Genomic DNA, 15,933 nt, shown 5'->3' on the forward strand with positions numbered 1-15,933 from the left:
CAGAACGTACCTGTTGTGGTGATGCATAACTATATAAATAAAATTTAAGTATACTCTGCATTCTTGCCCTATTTTATACAAATAATATTCTATTGTGCATGTGATTTTGTACCTTGTTTTTTCACATAACTGTATATCTGGGAGAAAATTTTCTGTATTTCTCTTCTTTAATTAGTGCTCTTCTTTAATTTAGTGTTCCAATTATTAAACAGTCCCCTAATGATGAACATATAGGTGATTTTTGATCTATTATAAACAGTAATGCAATGTAACACTTTTACTTAAAATTAAGTACAGATTTTTACTTTGTATTTACATTATTTTTCAGTTTTGTAGAACATTTCTACATTTTTAAGTTGGGTCCAAGTATATGTGTGTGTATATATATATATATATATATATATATTTATAATTTTTTGCTAGTTATTGCCAAATTGTCTTAGGATTGATACAGATTTATATCCTGCTGACAAGGGATGTGAGTGCCTACCTATTTCTTCTTTGTCATTCTTTGTTATTGTTGGATTACATTTCAGAGAAGAAATGCAATGGATTCCGTTGCCCCAATGGCACATGTATCCCATCTAGCAAACACTGCGATGGTCTACGGGATTGCTCTGATGGCTCTGATGAACAGCACTGTGGTAAGTCTGCTCCACACACCAAGGCCTGGTCGTTGTGAATGAAGAGCATCAGTTGGATCAAATCCATTTGCTTCTTCAGTACCTCTGTTCGGTTAGCTTTTAACCCTAGACCATGGAGTGCTTGGCCAGGATTTAGGAGTTGATCAGGCAGGGAGACTAGGTTTGGGCAGAGAAGACCAGGAAGAGGGTCAGGGTCAGTGACTGCAGAATTAGTTTATACTTGGGTGAATATTATTGTTTGGCTGTCATGTATACCCCATTCATACTGAATGTGGCAATTTATTGAATTTTTGTATGACATTCATATGTTACATAGAAAAAGTCAAGGAATAAAAATTTGAAGAGAAAAAATTTTATTGTGTTCCAGTGTTACAGGTGTTCCAAAAATGGAACACTAAACATTGAAGGGTTACTACAAATCAACCATTTATTTTCCTTTTTTTTCTTTAATTTTTTTATTGGTACATTTTAGGTATACAATATGTTTACATTTATCATTGGGTGCTTGTACCTATACATGATGTATCTTAGTTCTTACGTTTTTCCCCATTGCCTGTGCGCCCTTCACCCCCTCCACCCTTCCCTATTTACATAGATTTCGTTTCCATTTTTTTTCTTCTCTCATAATTTTTCATTTCCCCTTCCCCTCCCACCATCCCTATACCTTTGGACCTTTTCCTATTTCAAATTATCAATTATTCATTTTAATCCTTATTTACACTTTCAGTTTCTCACACTAGAGAAACTATTCGGTATTTACACATGTGTGTCCTATTTATTTCACCTAAGAGTATCGCCTCAATATGCATCTATTTAGCTATAAATGTCTCTAGTTTCTTGTTCTTTATGGCTGAGCAGTACTCCATTTTATAAAAAAACCGCATCTTCTTTATCCAGTTTCGAGTTGATGGGCACTTGGGCTGTTTCTAAGCTTTAGCTGTTACGAACTGTGCTGCTATAAACACAGGTGCACATATCGCTGTGGTGTGATTCTTTTAATTCTTTTGGGAAGATACTCAGCAGGGGAATAGTGGGTCGAATGGGACCTCTAGTCCTAGTTCTTTGAGGTCTCTCCATACTGATTTCCACAGTGGTTGCACCGGTCTGCACTCCCACCAACAATGGAGAAGGGTTCCTTTCTTCTCACACCCCCACCAGCATTTGTTATTGGTTGATTTCTTGATAGCAGCCATTCTTTGTGGGGTGAGGTGGAATCTCAGTGTTGTTTTCATCTGCATCTCTCGAATGACCAGTGATGTTGAACATTTTTTCATATATTTATTTGCTGCTTTTACTTCTTTGTCTGAGAAATGTCTGTTCATTTCAGATGCCCATTTTTGAATTGGGTCTTTGAATTTGGGAGGTCTGATTTTTTTCAATTCTTTATATATTCTAGATAGTGGACCTTTGTCTGAGGTATAGCTGCTAAAACTTTTTTCCCACATTGTAGGTTGTCTCTTAGCTCTGTTGGTAGTTTCTCTTGCAGTGCTGAAGCTTTTTAATAAGATGAGATCCCAGTTGTTGATTCTTTGTGCTAGTTCTCATGCTACTGAGGTTTTGTTCATAAAGTCTTTGCCAATATCTTCAAGAGTTCTACCTAACTTATCTTCCAGCAAGTTTAGTGTTTCTTCCTTAATATTTATATTTTTAATCCACTTTGATCTTAGGTAAGTGCATGGTGATAGATATGGGTCTAGTTTTAATCTCTGCCAGGTTGAAATCCAGTTTTTCCAGCACCATTTATTAAATAGGCTATCTTTCCTCCAATGAGGGTGTCAACCATTTATTTTCAGTTAGACACTTGCTTCTCCTTGATGGGTTTCATCAATGTTACTGATTGTCATTTAGGAGGCATTTATGTCAGGTGACCCTTTCTATCCCCAATGTTTTTTAGATCATCTTGGGTTAGTGGTGCTCACCCTTGAGTATACAATGGAACCACCTGCAGAGCTTTGAAAGGGATGAGTGCCTGGGCATCAACCCCAAATGTTCTGAGATGATTAGAGTGTGGCTTGGGCCTTGGTTTTTTGTTTCTTTTTTTTTGTCTTTTTTGAAAAAACAGTGTTCCAGGTATTTCTAATGTGCAGTCCACAGTGAAATTCATCTAATGTGTTGTGTAGGGGGTGGTGAACTGGCCTGTGAACAAGATTCAGCTGATAATCTGTTCTTTTAAATGAAGTTGTATTTGAGCACAATAACTACTCTTTGCTTGTGTATTACATGGGCTGCTCTTATGCTATAGTGGTGAAATTGAGCAGCTATAGCAGGCTGTATGTTTGCAGAGCCTAACATCTTTGCTCTCTGGATATGTTACTGGGGTTCTTCACAGAAGTAAAACCAATAAGATATGGGGGGGAGACAAATTTGTAATAAGTTCTTTCACATGATTATGGGGACAGGCAAATAGAAAATTTGTAGGGTGAACTGGCAGGCTGGAGATTCATGACAAGCTGAAGTCACAGTTCAAATATGAAGGCTCTCAGGTTGAGGGCCCAGGAAAGAAGCGGTTATAATTTACCTCTGAAGGCCACATTTCTGCTGTGTGCCCCCATGGCCTTTTCTTCCTGGTATCTCTTTTCATAACATCAATCCTATTGGATTAGGGCCCAACTCTTATGACTTCATTTAACCTTAGTAACATTTTTTAAAGTATCCCTCTCCATATACATTCACACTGGGGGATTAGGGCTTCAACATAAGAATTCTGGGGAGGAAGCGTAGGCATAATTCAGTTCATAACACCAGTCCCATACATAAAGTTTGCCAACCCCTGGATTAGAGAGTCAGGATCATATTAATAGTGAGTTAGATAACTGGCTTTGATGCCAATTAGCTCTGGATTTCACTTTGGCTTCTCCTTCAGTAATTGTTTACTCTTGGCACAGTACTTGATGCTGCTTACTGCTATTTTTTCACTTTAAAAACAGAGATGATTAAATGTCTTACAATGTTGTCTTGATGGTTTAATGATGCTCTTTCATGGTAAGTGCTTTAGCTCCGGTCTTGGCATAAAGCAAGTTCTTGATCAGCAGTGGCTGTGACTCTTGTTTCCCCAGTGTACATCTCTCTCAGTGTCATTTGCCCAGCTGGCCCCCAGCGCTCATTGCCATTTCTGCCCCTTTCCCCCTTGCAGAGCCCCTCTGTACACGCTTCATGGACTTCGTGTGCAAGAACCGCCAGCAGTGCCTGTTCCACTCCATGGTGTGTGATGGGATCATCCAGTGCCGGGATGGATCAGATGAGGATCCTGCCTTTGCCGGATGCTGTGAGTGGGGCTGGTGGCAAGGTCATTCATAGACATGAGGTTGTGCTAGCTTGGGATGCACTTTTGCTTCGTTAACAGGTCTCAACAGAGTGTCTAAGTTTGCCAAAGAAATGCTGCTTTTTAGCTGTTAGTACATGTATAAGGGGATTAGGCCCCACTCAGTGGAGAATGACTGTGATCTTGGCTCACGGGTCACCTTGTCGAGAGGGCTTCCTTACCATTCTGTACCCAGTAGCCAGTCTCCGTGCCCCCCTCCCTGTCCCTGAGGTCTTCACAGCACTTTCCCCACTTTATACACTACGTACTTATTTTCCTGTCCACCTCTTCTGTTAGCATGAGTGTCACTAGAGCAGGGCCTTTGTTTTATTCATTGACATAGCCCCTTCCTCAAACAGTGCTCTGCTTATATTTGTTTGCTTGGGCCACAAAGTGCTCCGAATTGAATGACTCACACAACAGAAATGTCTTTGCTCACAGTTCTAGTGACTGGAAGTCCAAGATCAAGGTGTTGACAGAATTGGTTTCCTCTGAGACCTCTTTCTTGACCTGGTAGATGGTCATCTTTTCCCTGTATCTTTGCATGGTCATTCCTCTCTACATGCCTGTGCCTACATTTATATGAATACCAATCATATTGAATTAGGGCCCACCCTCATGCCCTCATTTTAACTTTAATTACCTCTTTAAACATTATATCCAAAATAGTCACGTGTTTGAAGGCCTGGGGATTAGGACTTCACCCTATAAGTTTTGGGAGGATAAACTCAGTCTGTAACCGTACTCATAAAGTTTTGCAGAATGGATTAATTAACACAAGGTGTTTTCTATTAAGATTCAGTTTGCTCTTCCATCTCATTTCTGAGAAGCACTGTTGCTTTGACTTCTCCAGCACAGAAGTAACCCGGACTTATGGGTGTTTGTTCCTTATGTAGCCCATGATCCTGAGTTCCACAAGGTGTGTGATGCATTCGGTTTCCAGTGTCAGAATGGAGTGTGCATCAGTTTGATTTGGAAATGCGATGGGATGGATGACTGCGGCGATTACTCTGATGAAGCCAACTGTGGTGAGATTTTAGATCTGCCTCTGTGTATCCCAGCCTTCCAGTGGCAATGATACCTGTGGTTAAGGAGAAAATGTTAGCTAGAAATCCCCCTGAAGACTTTATCTTCTCCTTCCTTTGCAGTACCTACTGCAGTTCTTGAATCCCCAAATGAAGAACTGAATGAAGTGGGAACCTAAGAGCTTATAGGTGGCAGGGAAATGTTTATCTCATTTCCTGTCCTTTCCCCAGTTGGGAGGATCACAGGATATATAGGGAACATAGGCTAGGTGAGGATTCAAGACCAATATTATAGAGTGTACTTTTTCTTCCCTGAAGTTACAGACTAAAACATCACCACTGAATTATTATCAGTACTTAAGTTATTCCTTTGATGAAACATCAACATAAAAACTTGAGTATTCCAACAATACCAAAATGTAGGAGTGAGAAACAAGAGTGGAAGGCTGAGAACTGAGTGCTTTTGAGTTTGTGGGTATTTTTGTTGTCCATTGAGTCCGCACAGGTGCATATGGACTCTGGAGGGGAAGTGCAGGTAGCCCTGGACTCCAGGAGGTGTACAGGAGGAGCTAAGTGTTCACACTGGCACAGGGGAAATGAGTGATGGTGTGATTGATCTTTGCAGAAAACCCCACAGAAGTGCCAAACTGTTCCCGATACTTCCAGTTCCGGTGTGAAAATGGCCACTGCATCCCCAACAGGTGGAAGTGTGATGGGGAGAATGACTGTGGGGACTGGTCCGAAGAGAAGGATTGTGGAGGTAAGAGACCCTGGGATAGTACTTGACCAGTTGTGGGACCAGAACAGTTTCACCTGTCTGCAGAGAATCTAATTCTGTAGTGCCTGGCATATTCCTTACATTTTTGGATTTTTTTGGAGTTGTGACCCTGAGATTTTTTTTAGCCCCCCTCTCATTTTGAAATCAAGGCAATTGGTTTCTCCTGTTCCCAAGGTTATTCTTTGCAGATTTTGCAAGGCATGGCCAGCAGTCTAGAGCATTGCTGCTCAGAATGTGGTCTGCAGACCAGTACCATCTGCATCTCCTTGAGCTTGTTAGAAGTAGATAATCTCAACTGGTTGTGGTGGTGCAGGCCTGTAATCCCAGCACTCAGGGAGGCTGAGACAGGAGGATTGCAAGTGTGAGCCCAACCTGGGCAACTTAAGTGTCTTATTGAGACCGTATCTCAAAATTTTTAAATTTTAAAAAGGACCAGGGTTTAACTCAGTGCTGAGACCTTGGGGTCAATCCCTAATAACTGGGGGGGGGGGGGGGATGAATCTGTGGCCCTGTCCACAACGACTGAATGAGAATCTGCACTTTGACAAGGTCCCTAGGTCCTGCATGTGCTGTGATACATCACAGAGCAGCACACATACCTTTTCTGCTTCCCTCTTGGCATTCTCACCTCCGTGCCAGGCCTTGGGGTCATTGTGATGAATTAACTAGAACATTAGGACTTCTCCGGCCATCCTGTGCCTTCTAGGCCGCCCGTTCTTTCCATCAGACTTCACAAGTCCTCACAAAAGCAAACTTACCTGACTATTAGCTTGTATCCACTTGATAGTATGGTAACTCCACTACCCTAAGAGGGAAGAGTATAGCTAGGACATCTGCACTAGGTTTGGGACACATTTAGTCTGAGATCAAGCTTCTAGTAATGTTTTGGATTTCCTCACTTGGTATCTTCCTCAGATTCAAACCTTCTTCCCTCCCCCACACCTGGGCCCTCCACGTGTCTGCCCAATTACTTCCGCTGTAGCACCGGGGCCTGCGTGATGGACACCTGGGTGTGCGACGGGTACCGAGACTGTGCAGATGGCTCAGATGAGGAAGCCTGCCCCTCGCTTGGTGAGTCTCGGGTCTGGCTCCCTCCTGTGTCTCCTGCTGTGGGGAGTGGACTTTTCAGGAGCACAGCCTGGCCACACCCCGTGCTTCTCACCAACCTCACGCCTTTCAGGCAGGGAGACTTCCGGTGCTGCTCCTGGGAGAGAAGGCTCATGGGAGCCCGAAACTGCAGCATCTTGTTTTCCAAACTGCCCTCCAAACTCCCTGCCAGAAAAGGCCAGCCACCGGCTTCCCACCCGTGCTGTGGTAGGGCAGCCTCTGCTTTCTTCTCAGTGGGAAATTGCAGTTGGGATGATAGGGAGGTTTTTGTATGCGTATTAAACTCTCAGGGGAGAGGGCCCAATTTTCCTGCTTGCTGGTTGTCTGGCCTGTGCTTCTAAAAGAAGAGTGAGCACTGCCATCTAGTGGCTGAATACAGAAGTAGCTACAGGTCTGTGCTGGAACTGCCTTGCTGGAGGCCTGGGACCTCTAGATCCCATCTAATGTGTCCACTCCTCTGCAAGCAGAACAAATTAAGATGTGCTCCTCCCTAAGCAGGAGTCCTTTTCAAAGTCATTGACAAGAAGAGAATAGATACGTGTTTGCGTGCTTTGCATAATCCTAGCAGATGTCCCACAGTCTGATTTTCTTCCTGTATGACTGTGCTCATTCTGTTGCTTTCCTATTTAAGTCACCAATGATTTCCTCTTGTTCTTTTTTCTAGAAGACCAGTTCTTGATGATTCATTCCTGTTTCCAAGGCCCTGTGTGAGGTGACTCCTCCTTGCCTCCCTTAATTCTTACATCAGCCCAGCTGAATCCCTCATCTGTGTCAGACAGACTTGCTTCCTTCTTACCTGTACATCTATCTGCAGCAAGGCCTCTGCCCTTAGCAGAAACTCCTGTACCTTCTACCTCACTCTGCTACTTTTCCTGTCTCTGAAACCCTCCATCCATCATGGGAAACTGAAGCCTGGATTTTACAGCAAAGTGACCTTGCTATAGCATAAATGTTTCTCAAAGTATGGTCCACTGACTACCTATAATGGAATTGCCTGAGGTGGGTGGAGTCAAGGAGATCCCCATGTGCTTCTTAGGATCACTAAAATTTGAGATTCTTACTTCAAACAACTATGGCTTGATTCTCCCCTTCCAACCCTACCTCCAGGGAGCTTTCCCCAATTCCTTTAACTTATGTGCATGTGTTTTTCAATCTCATTGGACTTACCCCATGGCCTTTTGGATTCTTAACTATGACCTGCCTTATATTGCTTCCCAGTTTTCTCATGTGTGTAGCTCTTTTTTTTTCTATATCAGTTATGTGAAGCTCCTGTTTAAGGATCATACTGTATACAACCTTGAATCTTTTGATGTGTCTACCACAGTGATAGGCAAATACTTGGTGCCCTATACATGCGTCTCAAACTAAAATGAATGATAAAAAAAGAAATCTGTTACCTCTATCCTTTCAAAACCTATCTGTCTACTGAATATCTTGCTTATCCTTCTCTGAAAATTGTTTTTGATTATTAAAAGTCTGACCAGGACATTAACATACGCTAGCAAATTCTGACTAATCTAGTGAGCAGATCCCTAATTACACATTTCATTGAGCTTTTGTTCCTTCTTTTTGTGTAGATTGATGGTGCAAATTTGAACTTGGTATTGTCTCCAGCTGTTACTTCTTATTTCTTTGGTGTAGAAGTCTCATAACTGCTTTCTCTTCCTCATATGTCTCCCCTTCAGCCTATCTTCCAGTAAGACACATGGTGATGTCTCTTGGGACATTCCAGTGATTCCCTTCTTGTCCAAGAATAAGTGGCATCATTTGCCTTGCCTTAGCTTTCTAGGACCATAGTAATTTCAGAGTTATCTCTGAGGCTGATTAGTTTCCCTAGAGGGGATTCTTACAAGCTCCTGCCTAGACAACAGGGATCCCCTTTATGAGATTCTTGGGATGAGAAATGAGATCTTCACATTCTGCTGTCTGTAGGTTTAATCCCAGGTTTATACTAAGATGTTCTTGCTTTTACTATGCCTCTCTGAGGAGCTATTTTTATTTTGTTCAAATGACAACCTAGCAGTCTTCTATTGGGATGATATATGTGGTAATTGTCTCATGCAGCTGTTAGGTTGAAAGGATTTAGGGAATGTAGGCACTTCTTTTCTGTTGTTTTTGTCATACTGGGATGGAACCCAGGCTTTGTGCATGCTAGGTAAGCATTCTATGCAGGGCTGTACTCACAGCCCAGGAGTGTAGCTGCTTCTTAAACATCTTTAGTTGATTCCTTTACCTTGCTTTTCTCCTTCTTCACTTCCAGTTAAGAGGAGCTGGTTTCTGAGCTGTTTTGAGGAATACATGGTACTGATCTGATTGGGTTTTGTCTTTCTCCTCTTATAGCTCGGGGTAGGATACAGGGTAGGATACAATCCTCTCTGATCTCTTTAGTCACTGTCTGTCTGCTTTCGAGCTTCCTAAATTTCAATCCTTTTGTCTAATTTTCTATTATCCATGCCCTTGTGGGTTTAGGACTTTAAAATCAGTCTCTGAACTAGATCTCTTGTGGGTCCTATGAAGGAGCAAATTAGGTGTCAGCACTCAGTCTGCTGTCTTGGTCCAGAGCTCACAGGTGCCCATAGCAATCCCCGAAGCACTGTACTTTCCTAAGTACATCAAGTTGTTGCTGTTTCTGCCAAGCTCCTCAATACTAATGTATATGAGTTTTAAAAATCTCTTTTCTAGCAAATGTTACTGCCCCCTCCACTCCCACCCAGCTTGGGAGATGTGACCGATTTGAATTTGAGTGCCACCAACCAAAGAAGTGCATCCCCAACTGGAAGCGCTGTGACGGCCATCAGGATTGTCAAGATGGCCAGGATGAGGCCAATTGCCGTGAGTATTTAGAGCCTCAGCCTAGGCAGACTTGAGAGAGCCAGAATTGTGTGTGTGTGTGTGTGTGTGTGTGTGTGTGTGTGTGTGAGAGGGAGAGAGAGAGAGAGTGAGTCCAGGCACTTTTGTGTAACTATCCTTTTATAATATTCTTATAATTTAGTGCACAAGCCCACATCATATTATATGGTAGCCACATTTTCAAATAAGATGACTGATTTATTTTAAATACCGGGAACTGATACATTAAAATATCTTCTAAATGAATGAGAAAAATAAATAGTGATTTATCTAAACATTTCAACTGATTGAGACACCTGTGGATAAAGCCATGACCTTCCATATATGCATTCATTCTTCTGGAAATACTTAGTGAGCATCTATGAGGTGTAGAGACCATATTGTTTGGGCAGGATCACCTCCAGCACCCCATTAAGAAATTCAGCCTTAGCCCATAGGGTAATTCCAGTTGGTGAGCCTGAGCCCAATATGAGATGATGTACCCACTGTCTGTCGGCTTTGTGTTGGCACTTGTGAAACATAATGGGTGTTGACCCTTGCTTCTCCAGTGTGCCCAGGGAGGACCCTTGGAGTAGGTGATAGAGGGAGACATGGCTTTGTGAGCTGAGTGAGGTCCACAGTGTGAGCTCAGCAAGGATGTCCTACAAATCAGAATGACTCTCAGGAGGCAGAGGGTAGAAGTAGACAGCCTGGAGGTCAGGATAGACAGATGAGATCATACGTTTCCTCCTCATGCCACAAAGACAGAGCCTTTTGATCCCTGGCTGCACACTAAGGCTGCCTCTGTTCTTATGGATAGAACTATAAAGGTTTTGGGAGTGTGTGGCTGAACAGTGCCCATCCACTCATCATCAGCATGCTTCTCTGATGGCGGACATGGCTGTAGGTTGGGCCTCCCTTTCTTTTGGGGGTCTCCTCTTCATCTAATCATCTGCTGACTATAGGCAGAAGATGTCGCAGCCAATCATATGCCCTTAACTACCAAGAAGAGCATGTCTTCATACTTGTCTATGTCTGATTTTTCCTCTAGTGAACATAGAATGAGTGGCAAAGTCTGACCTGCCTCTCTGCAGAGAGCTTTCTCTAGCCCTAACCCAAGCAGCAAGTGTCTCCATTCCTCTTCTTTGATCCCTGTTCTGGTCCTATTTTTTTCTTTAACAATTCCTAAGTGATGGGCCAGGGATTTAGCTCAGTGGTTCTGCCGCCTGCCTTGCAAGCGCAAGGACCCAAGTTCAATCCCCAGTACCAAAAAAAAAAAAAAAAAAAATTCCTAAGTGAAAATTGAAGCCCCAAATGAAACTCTATCAAATCTTACCATTTGAGAGTCGACTAAAGATTAAAAACAGAGAACATCAGTTATCTCTTAATTTTTCTATCTCAGTAGTTAGGAAATTTGTGTAACAGTGGGATCATGTGAGAAGTGTTTATGAAAAATGTGAGTTTGGTCATCTTTGACCATTGAGTTAGGAGCAATTTCTGGGAGGATGCTCAGGAATCCATCCATGTGTGACTCTTAGCATCAGACAAGTGTGGTAAATTCTGTGCTATCCTAGATACTTGGTGTGTGTCCAGTAACATCCTTCAGTCTGGTTGGACAAATAGTTGTTGATCACACAGGATGTGGCAGGTACTGATCAGGCTATTGAGGACACAGATTCTAGTGGGAGAAACATGAGTCCCTAGCTGCATCCCAGTACAAGGTGGGCAGTAACAGAAGTGTCTTCAAGGAACTGACATAGTTAGGAGGTAAATCTGGCCATCTTCCTGGAGAGGTAGGAGCTGGTCAGGAAAAGCATCTAGCTGATGACTCCTGAGTGGTTTTTTGTTTGCTTGTTTATTTTAAGAAATGTTTTTCTACTGTGTTACCCAGGGTGGCCCTGAACTCTAGGGCTCCAGTGATCCTCATACCTTGGCTGAGTAGTTGGGACTACAGGTGCACACCACCTTACTCAGCTGTGAAAGAGTATTAATGGAGATCAGTGAGCCAAGGTGACAGATGACAGGCATCCTAGGGACAGCATGAACACCCAGAGGCTCAGAAGCACAAGAAAACAGGTCTGAGGAGGGCCAAAGGGCAAAGTTTGAGTGCAGAGACAGTCAGGGGACTTGGGTAGGGGATCCATGCTAGGAATTTATCTTTCTGGTCATAGAGAACCATTGCAGATTTTAGCAGGAATGATGGTGTCCTTACATTTTAGATCACTCAGACTGTGTAAGGAGGCTAATATGATGGGACTGTGAAGGTGAAACAGGAGCAATATATCCTGGTGTTTCTGGGGCCATGGCAATCAGGAGGAAGGAAGAGGGAGGTCTTCCTCTCTGGATGACTGGAATACCATAGCTGCTGGACAGGGTGGAGGATGCCAGGCTTCCCTGTGTGGGTCTGGGACCATAATGGGCTCATTGACTTGACAGTGGAGCCTAAGCTAGTGTGAGGCTTCCCAGTGTAGAGTTAGAGGATAGGCCTGTCGTTGTAGAAGGTGTTTTTGTACTGCTCATGTGCTGTCATCTATTGTCAGGGATCTTCTCCACATGATCTCCCATGAGTCTTTGCCAGTTTTCACATCTTCATGGTTCCCTATAACTGTCTCTATAGTTATTGACCTGTGGAGACAGATTTCATTATGTCTTGGAGGTCTTGATAGATTGCTGACTTGAGACAGAAATATTGCCTTAGCCAAGTTCTTAACCTGAGATGTGAAACTTATTTATTACCAAATGTATGTTTTTTTTCTCAACATGTGCTTTACCTATAGGGGTCACAAAACCCCCATCATTTGTGCTGCTTTTTTTCTTCATGAAAGTCACATCTGCCTTTATTTTGTATGTCTGAAGGGTCCTTTCTATGTCTAAAATTCAAGGAGTTTGATAAGTTGCTACTTAGGGGTCTTTTTTCAAGAAATACCCTTTAACTTTTGCTACTTTTTCAGTTTCTAAGCTAGGTTGGCTTATTTTGTTTGCTTATTGTTTAGATTAGGAAAACAGTAAAGGATCCCACTACTAACATCCTCCATAATCAGGAATTGAGTAGAGGCAGGTGCATTTTGCAGATAAATTGTACATTAGTACACTTGCTTCTAATTATCTGGAACTCAGGAACCAAAATGACTCCAATTATATTGTCTATGTGTTAGTTTCATTATTATGCCTGGTGGCATTCTTGCTTTTTTGGCTTTTGTTTTATTTTTCTCTTTACTTTATCATAAGTGGTCTTCTTCAGGCTGCTCTACTTTGCTCCTTATATTTGCTGATGTAATGTTCTGCGGTACTTTTCAAGTAGCTCTGTCCTGTTGAAAATGTCATGTGACTTGGACGAAAATTTGGAAGGCATTAGTCTCATACATGCTGGCAATAAAAAGTCAACAAGATAACTAATTTTTTTTGTGAAATAATTAGGACTTAAGAAGGGAAGTTAACATTTGATAATGTGCTTTAATGTATCATTCATTGTCCTCACGTGAACCATATATTTATTTCACTTAATTCTCAACCTTGTGAGTTGGTATTGTTTAGAGACAGGAAACACTAAGAGATAGGGAAACTAAGGTTCAAAGAGGACTGACCACCTAGTCAATCACAGACTGAGACATTTACCTAGGTAAAGACTTGTGATCTTTCCATCATGTTATCTGTGTTGAAAGTTCTTATGATGGAAGGGTGCACCACATGTAACATAGAAATATTAGATAGAGATTAGTGTAAAATTCTTCACTTACATTAAAAGAATGAAAAAGTTGACCCCTGGGACATTAAAACAATATGACAGGTTGACCCCCCACTCACCAAAATGACAATAGGAACATCTGAGCCCAGTAACCACACAATAAGAATAACATGAAAAATAATTAACAAAGAGGAAAATATGCAGACTCTCCCTCGTGGGCGATAATAACTCATTAATTGAATGTTTAAGCCAGTATCTTCAACCTGTTTTAAATCTGTCTGGTTCACAACAGTGCTGCTTAATTAAGGGACTTAAAATCAAGATGTGCCATATCCATAATTCTCCTCAATACATTAACCTGATCACCTTGTCAAAACAAAATGCGGTTAGTATGACATATTTCTTCTGAAAGAAACTGACACTACTATGTTCTGTGGTAATCACCCATTAGGCATCTCTTTAATCAGCTTAAGAATCTTCAGAGTAATGACAACCTGATTTCCAAATTCTGAAAACTATGTTTTTTTGCTTTTAAAATTTAGAGACACATTTTATAAAGAAGTCTTGAACATTCTCCAGATGTTGTTTGCTGATATTTTCTCACATTCTTTCCAAGCAGAAAACTTCTGCGATGATGATCTTGTATGTTTTTAAAAACAATCCCCTTTTGAGCAGCGTCTCTCCCCGACTATCCTGTATAAAGGGGTGCAACGCACCCACCCTTAAACTCACTCTTTTTATGTCCCTCTGTAGCTCTTTTTTTTTTTTTTTTTTGCTTAAATTCTTTTATTGGTACATTTTAGGTATACAATATGCTTATATTTATCATTGGGTAATTGTACCTGTACATAATGTATCTCGGTTCTTATTTTTTCCCTATTCCCTGTCCTCCCTTCACCACCTCCACCCTTCCCTGTTTACAAAGACTTTGTTTCCATTTCACACTATTGGAAATGACATATTTGTTGGTTGACCTGTTTATGGTTTCTTTCAAGGGATGATAAACTCTCCGAGGGTGGATCTTTGTTTGCTTGACACATTATCATATTCTTAGCGACTGGCATAGATTCATGGTAGGATCTTTGTCAGTGTTCACTGCAAAGATGGATGAATTCCATCTTGCACTCTTGAAATCATTATAGCAGTAATTCTTGAATCATTTTTAAATACTGTAATATCCCTTTATCTGTAGTACGCTCCCTCAGGCACTTCCTCAAGACAAACCAATGTCAGTTCAGCATGTGATAGATTTCTATAATGTAATGAACATTATCCATTTTCTCGGCCTGTATCTCAAAACATGTGGTTAGATTGGGCCCACCTGGATAATACAGGTCCTTAATTTAATCACATCTACAAAATCTCTTTTGGTGTATAAAATAACCTGTTAAGTTCCAGGGATTAGAATGTGAAAATCTTTGAACTAGAGGTACAAAGTTAATTTTAGAACCCATTTATTGATGGTGTTGGATCTTCAGTGTCACCCTTCCTTGGCCAGGATCCAGAATAGTGACAATGTAAAGTACCTAGGCCTATCTCAGACCACCCTGGTGTAGTAGATCTGGTTCCTATAGCCATTCCCTTCTGTCCTCTCCATTAGCATCATTTGCAATTACATTATCATCATCTCTTCCTTTTTAGAGCCTCCCCTGCTAGAGAGAAGTGTTTTGGTTAGTAGCCTGCCATAGAGTTGATTAACTCTTCACTTACAGTGACCCTCAAGTTATGACCAGCCTGACATGTGAATAACTTTGGTTATGGCAGGAATTTTAGTTTTAACTTATGAACAAAGGTGCTTTCAGATGGTCTCAGACACAGATTTAACCCTTAAAGAGTTCTGGAAGGAACGTTACAACATCCTTTCCTGTGTGGGGTTAATTGAGAAGTCCTGGGCCAGTGTCTCTCTAAGGACACTGAGATCTGCCTGTATACAGGAGAGAGACTTTGAAGGCTGTGTAGAGGAGACTGAGCCTTCAACTGACCAACTTGAGTTGCAACCAGTCCTCACAAACAAATTGAGTTCGTAAGTCAAGGGTCCACCATACTTCCTTATTTTGCATTATTTCATTTTCTACAAAAATACTTTGGAAACTTGTACAATTAAAAAGCACTATACAAAGCAGGCATGCCTCTTAACATTATTGTGATTCATCTCATTGTTTGTATCATTTTAGACTGCAAACTAATAGGAAGAGAGTAATTAGTCTTGAAGAGCAATAGGTACAATTTGTTGACACCTGCCAGGAGCCCGGCACTGCTGCAAGTACTGTATATCATTAGATCCCATAGATGGAGTAGCCATGGAATTGTCACCCCAGTTTTAATAGGGTGACTTGAACTTGGATGATGTTAAGGAGCTTCCTCAAGCTCACACAGAATGAAAGCTTAATGTTTGTTTGACTCTAGAGCTTACATCCTTCCTGGAAAGAGATTCCAATTGTTACTGTTAAATAAGATGGTACCACCGTGCCAGAGTAGATTCTACTTGTTCCAGAGATGTCCTTCAAAGCAGAAGCCAATTAGTTCAGAAAGGTTTCAAACTGTTCTTCCCAAACAGTCTGATG

General features: G+C 41.6%; 1 protein-coding gene across 2 annotated transcripts in view; it reads left to right on the top strand.

The window, feature by feature from the left end:
* Sorl1 (sortilin related receptor 1) overlaps positions 1-15,933 on the top strand; it is a 169,894-nt gene that overhangs the window by 128,396 nt on the left and 25,565 nt on the right. For both annotated transcript variants that reach the window (XM_004870912.4, XM_021249086.2), the window contains exons 27-32: positions 537-644; positions 3,778-3,909; positions 4,842-4,973; positions 5,596-5,730; positions 6,664-6,819; positions 9,538-9,687. In XM_004870912.4, the coding sequence (XP_004870969.2) occupies positions 537-644; positions 3,778-3,909; positions 4,842-4,973; positions 5,596-5,730; positions 6,664-6,819; positions 9,538-9,687 (813 nt within the window). The remainder of the gene's footprint in view (positions 1-536; positions 645-3,777; positions 3,910-4,841; positions 4,974-5,595; positions 5,731-6,663; positions 6,820-9,537; positions 9,688-15,933) is intronic.

Source organism: Heterocephalus glaber, unplaced genomic scaffold (genome assembly GCF_053883595.1).
Source record: "Heterocephalus glaber isolate CG9 unplaced genomic scaffold, H.glaber_assembly_v1.0 deba00001431, whole genome shotgun sequence".
NCBI classification, from domain to species: domain Eukaryota; kingdom Metazoa; phylum Chordata; class Mammalia; order Rodentia; family Bathyergidae; genus Heterocephalus; species Heterocephalus glaber.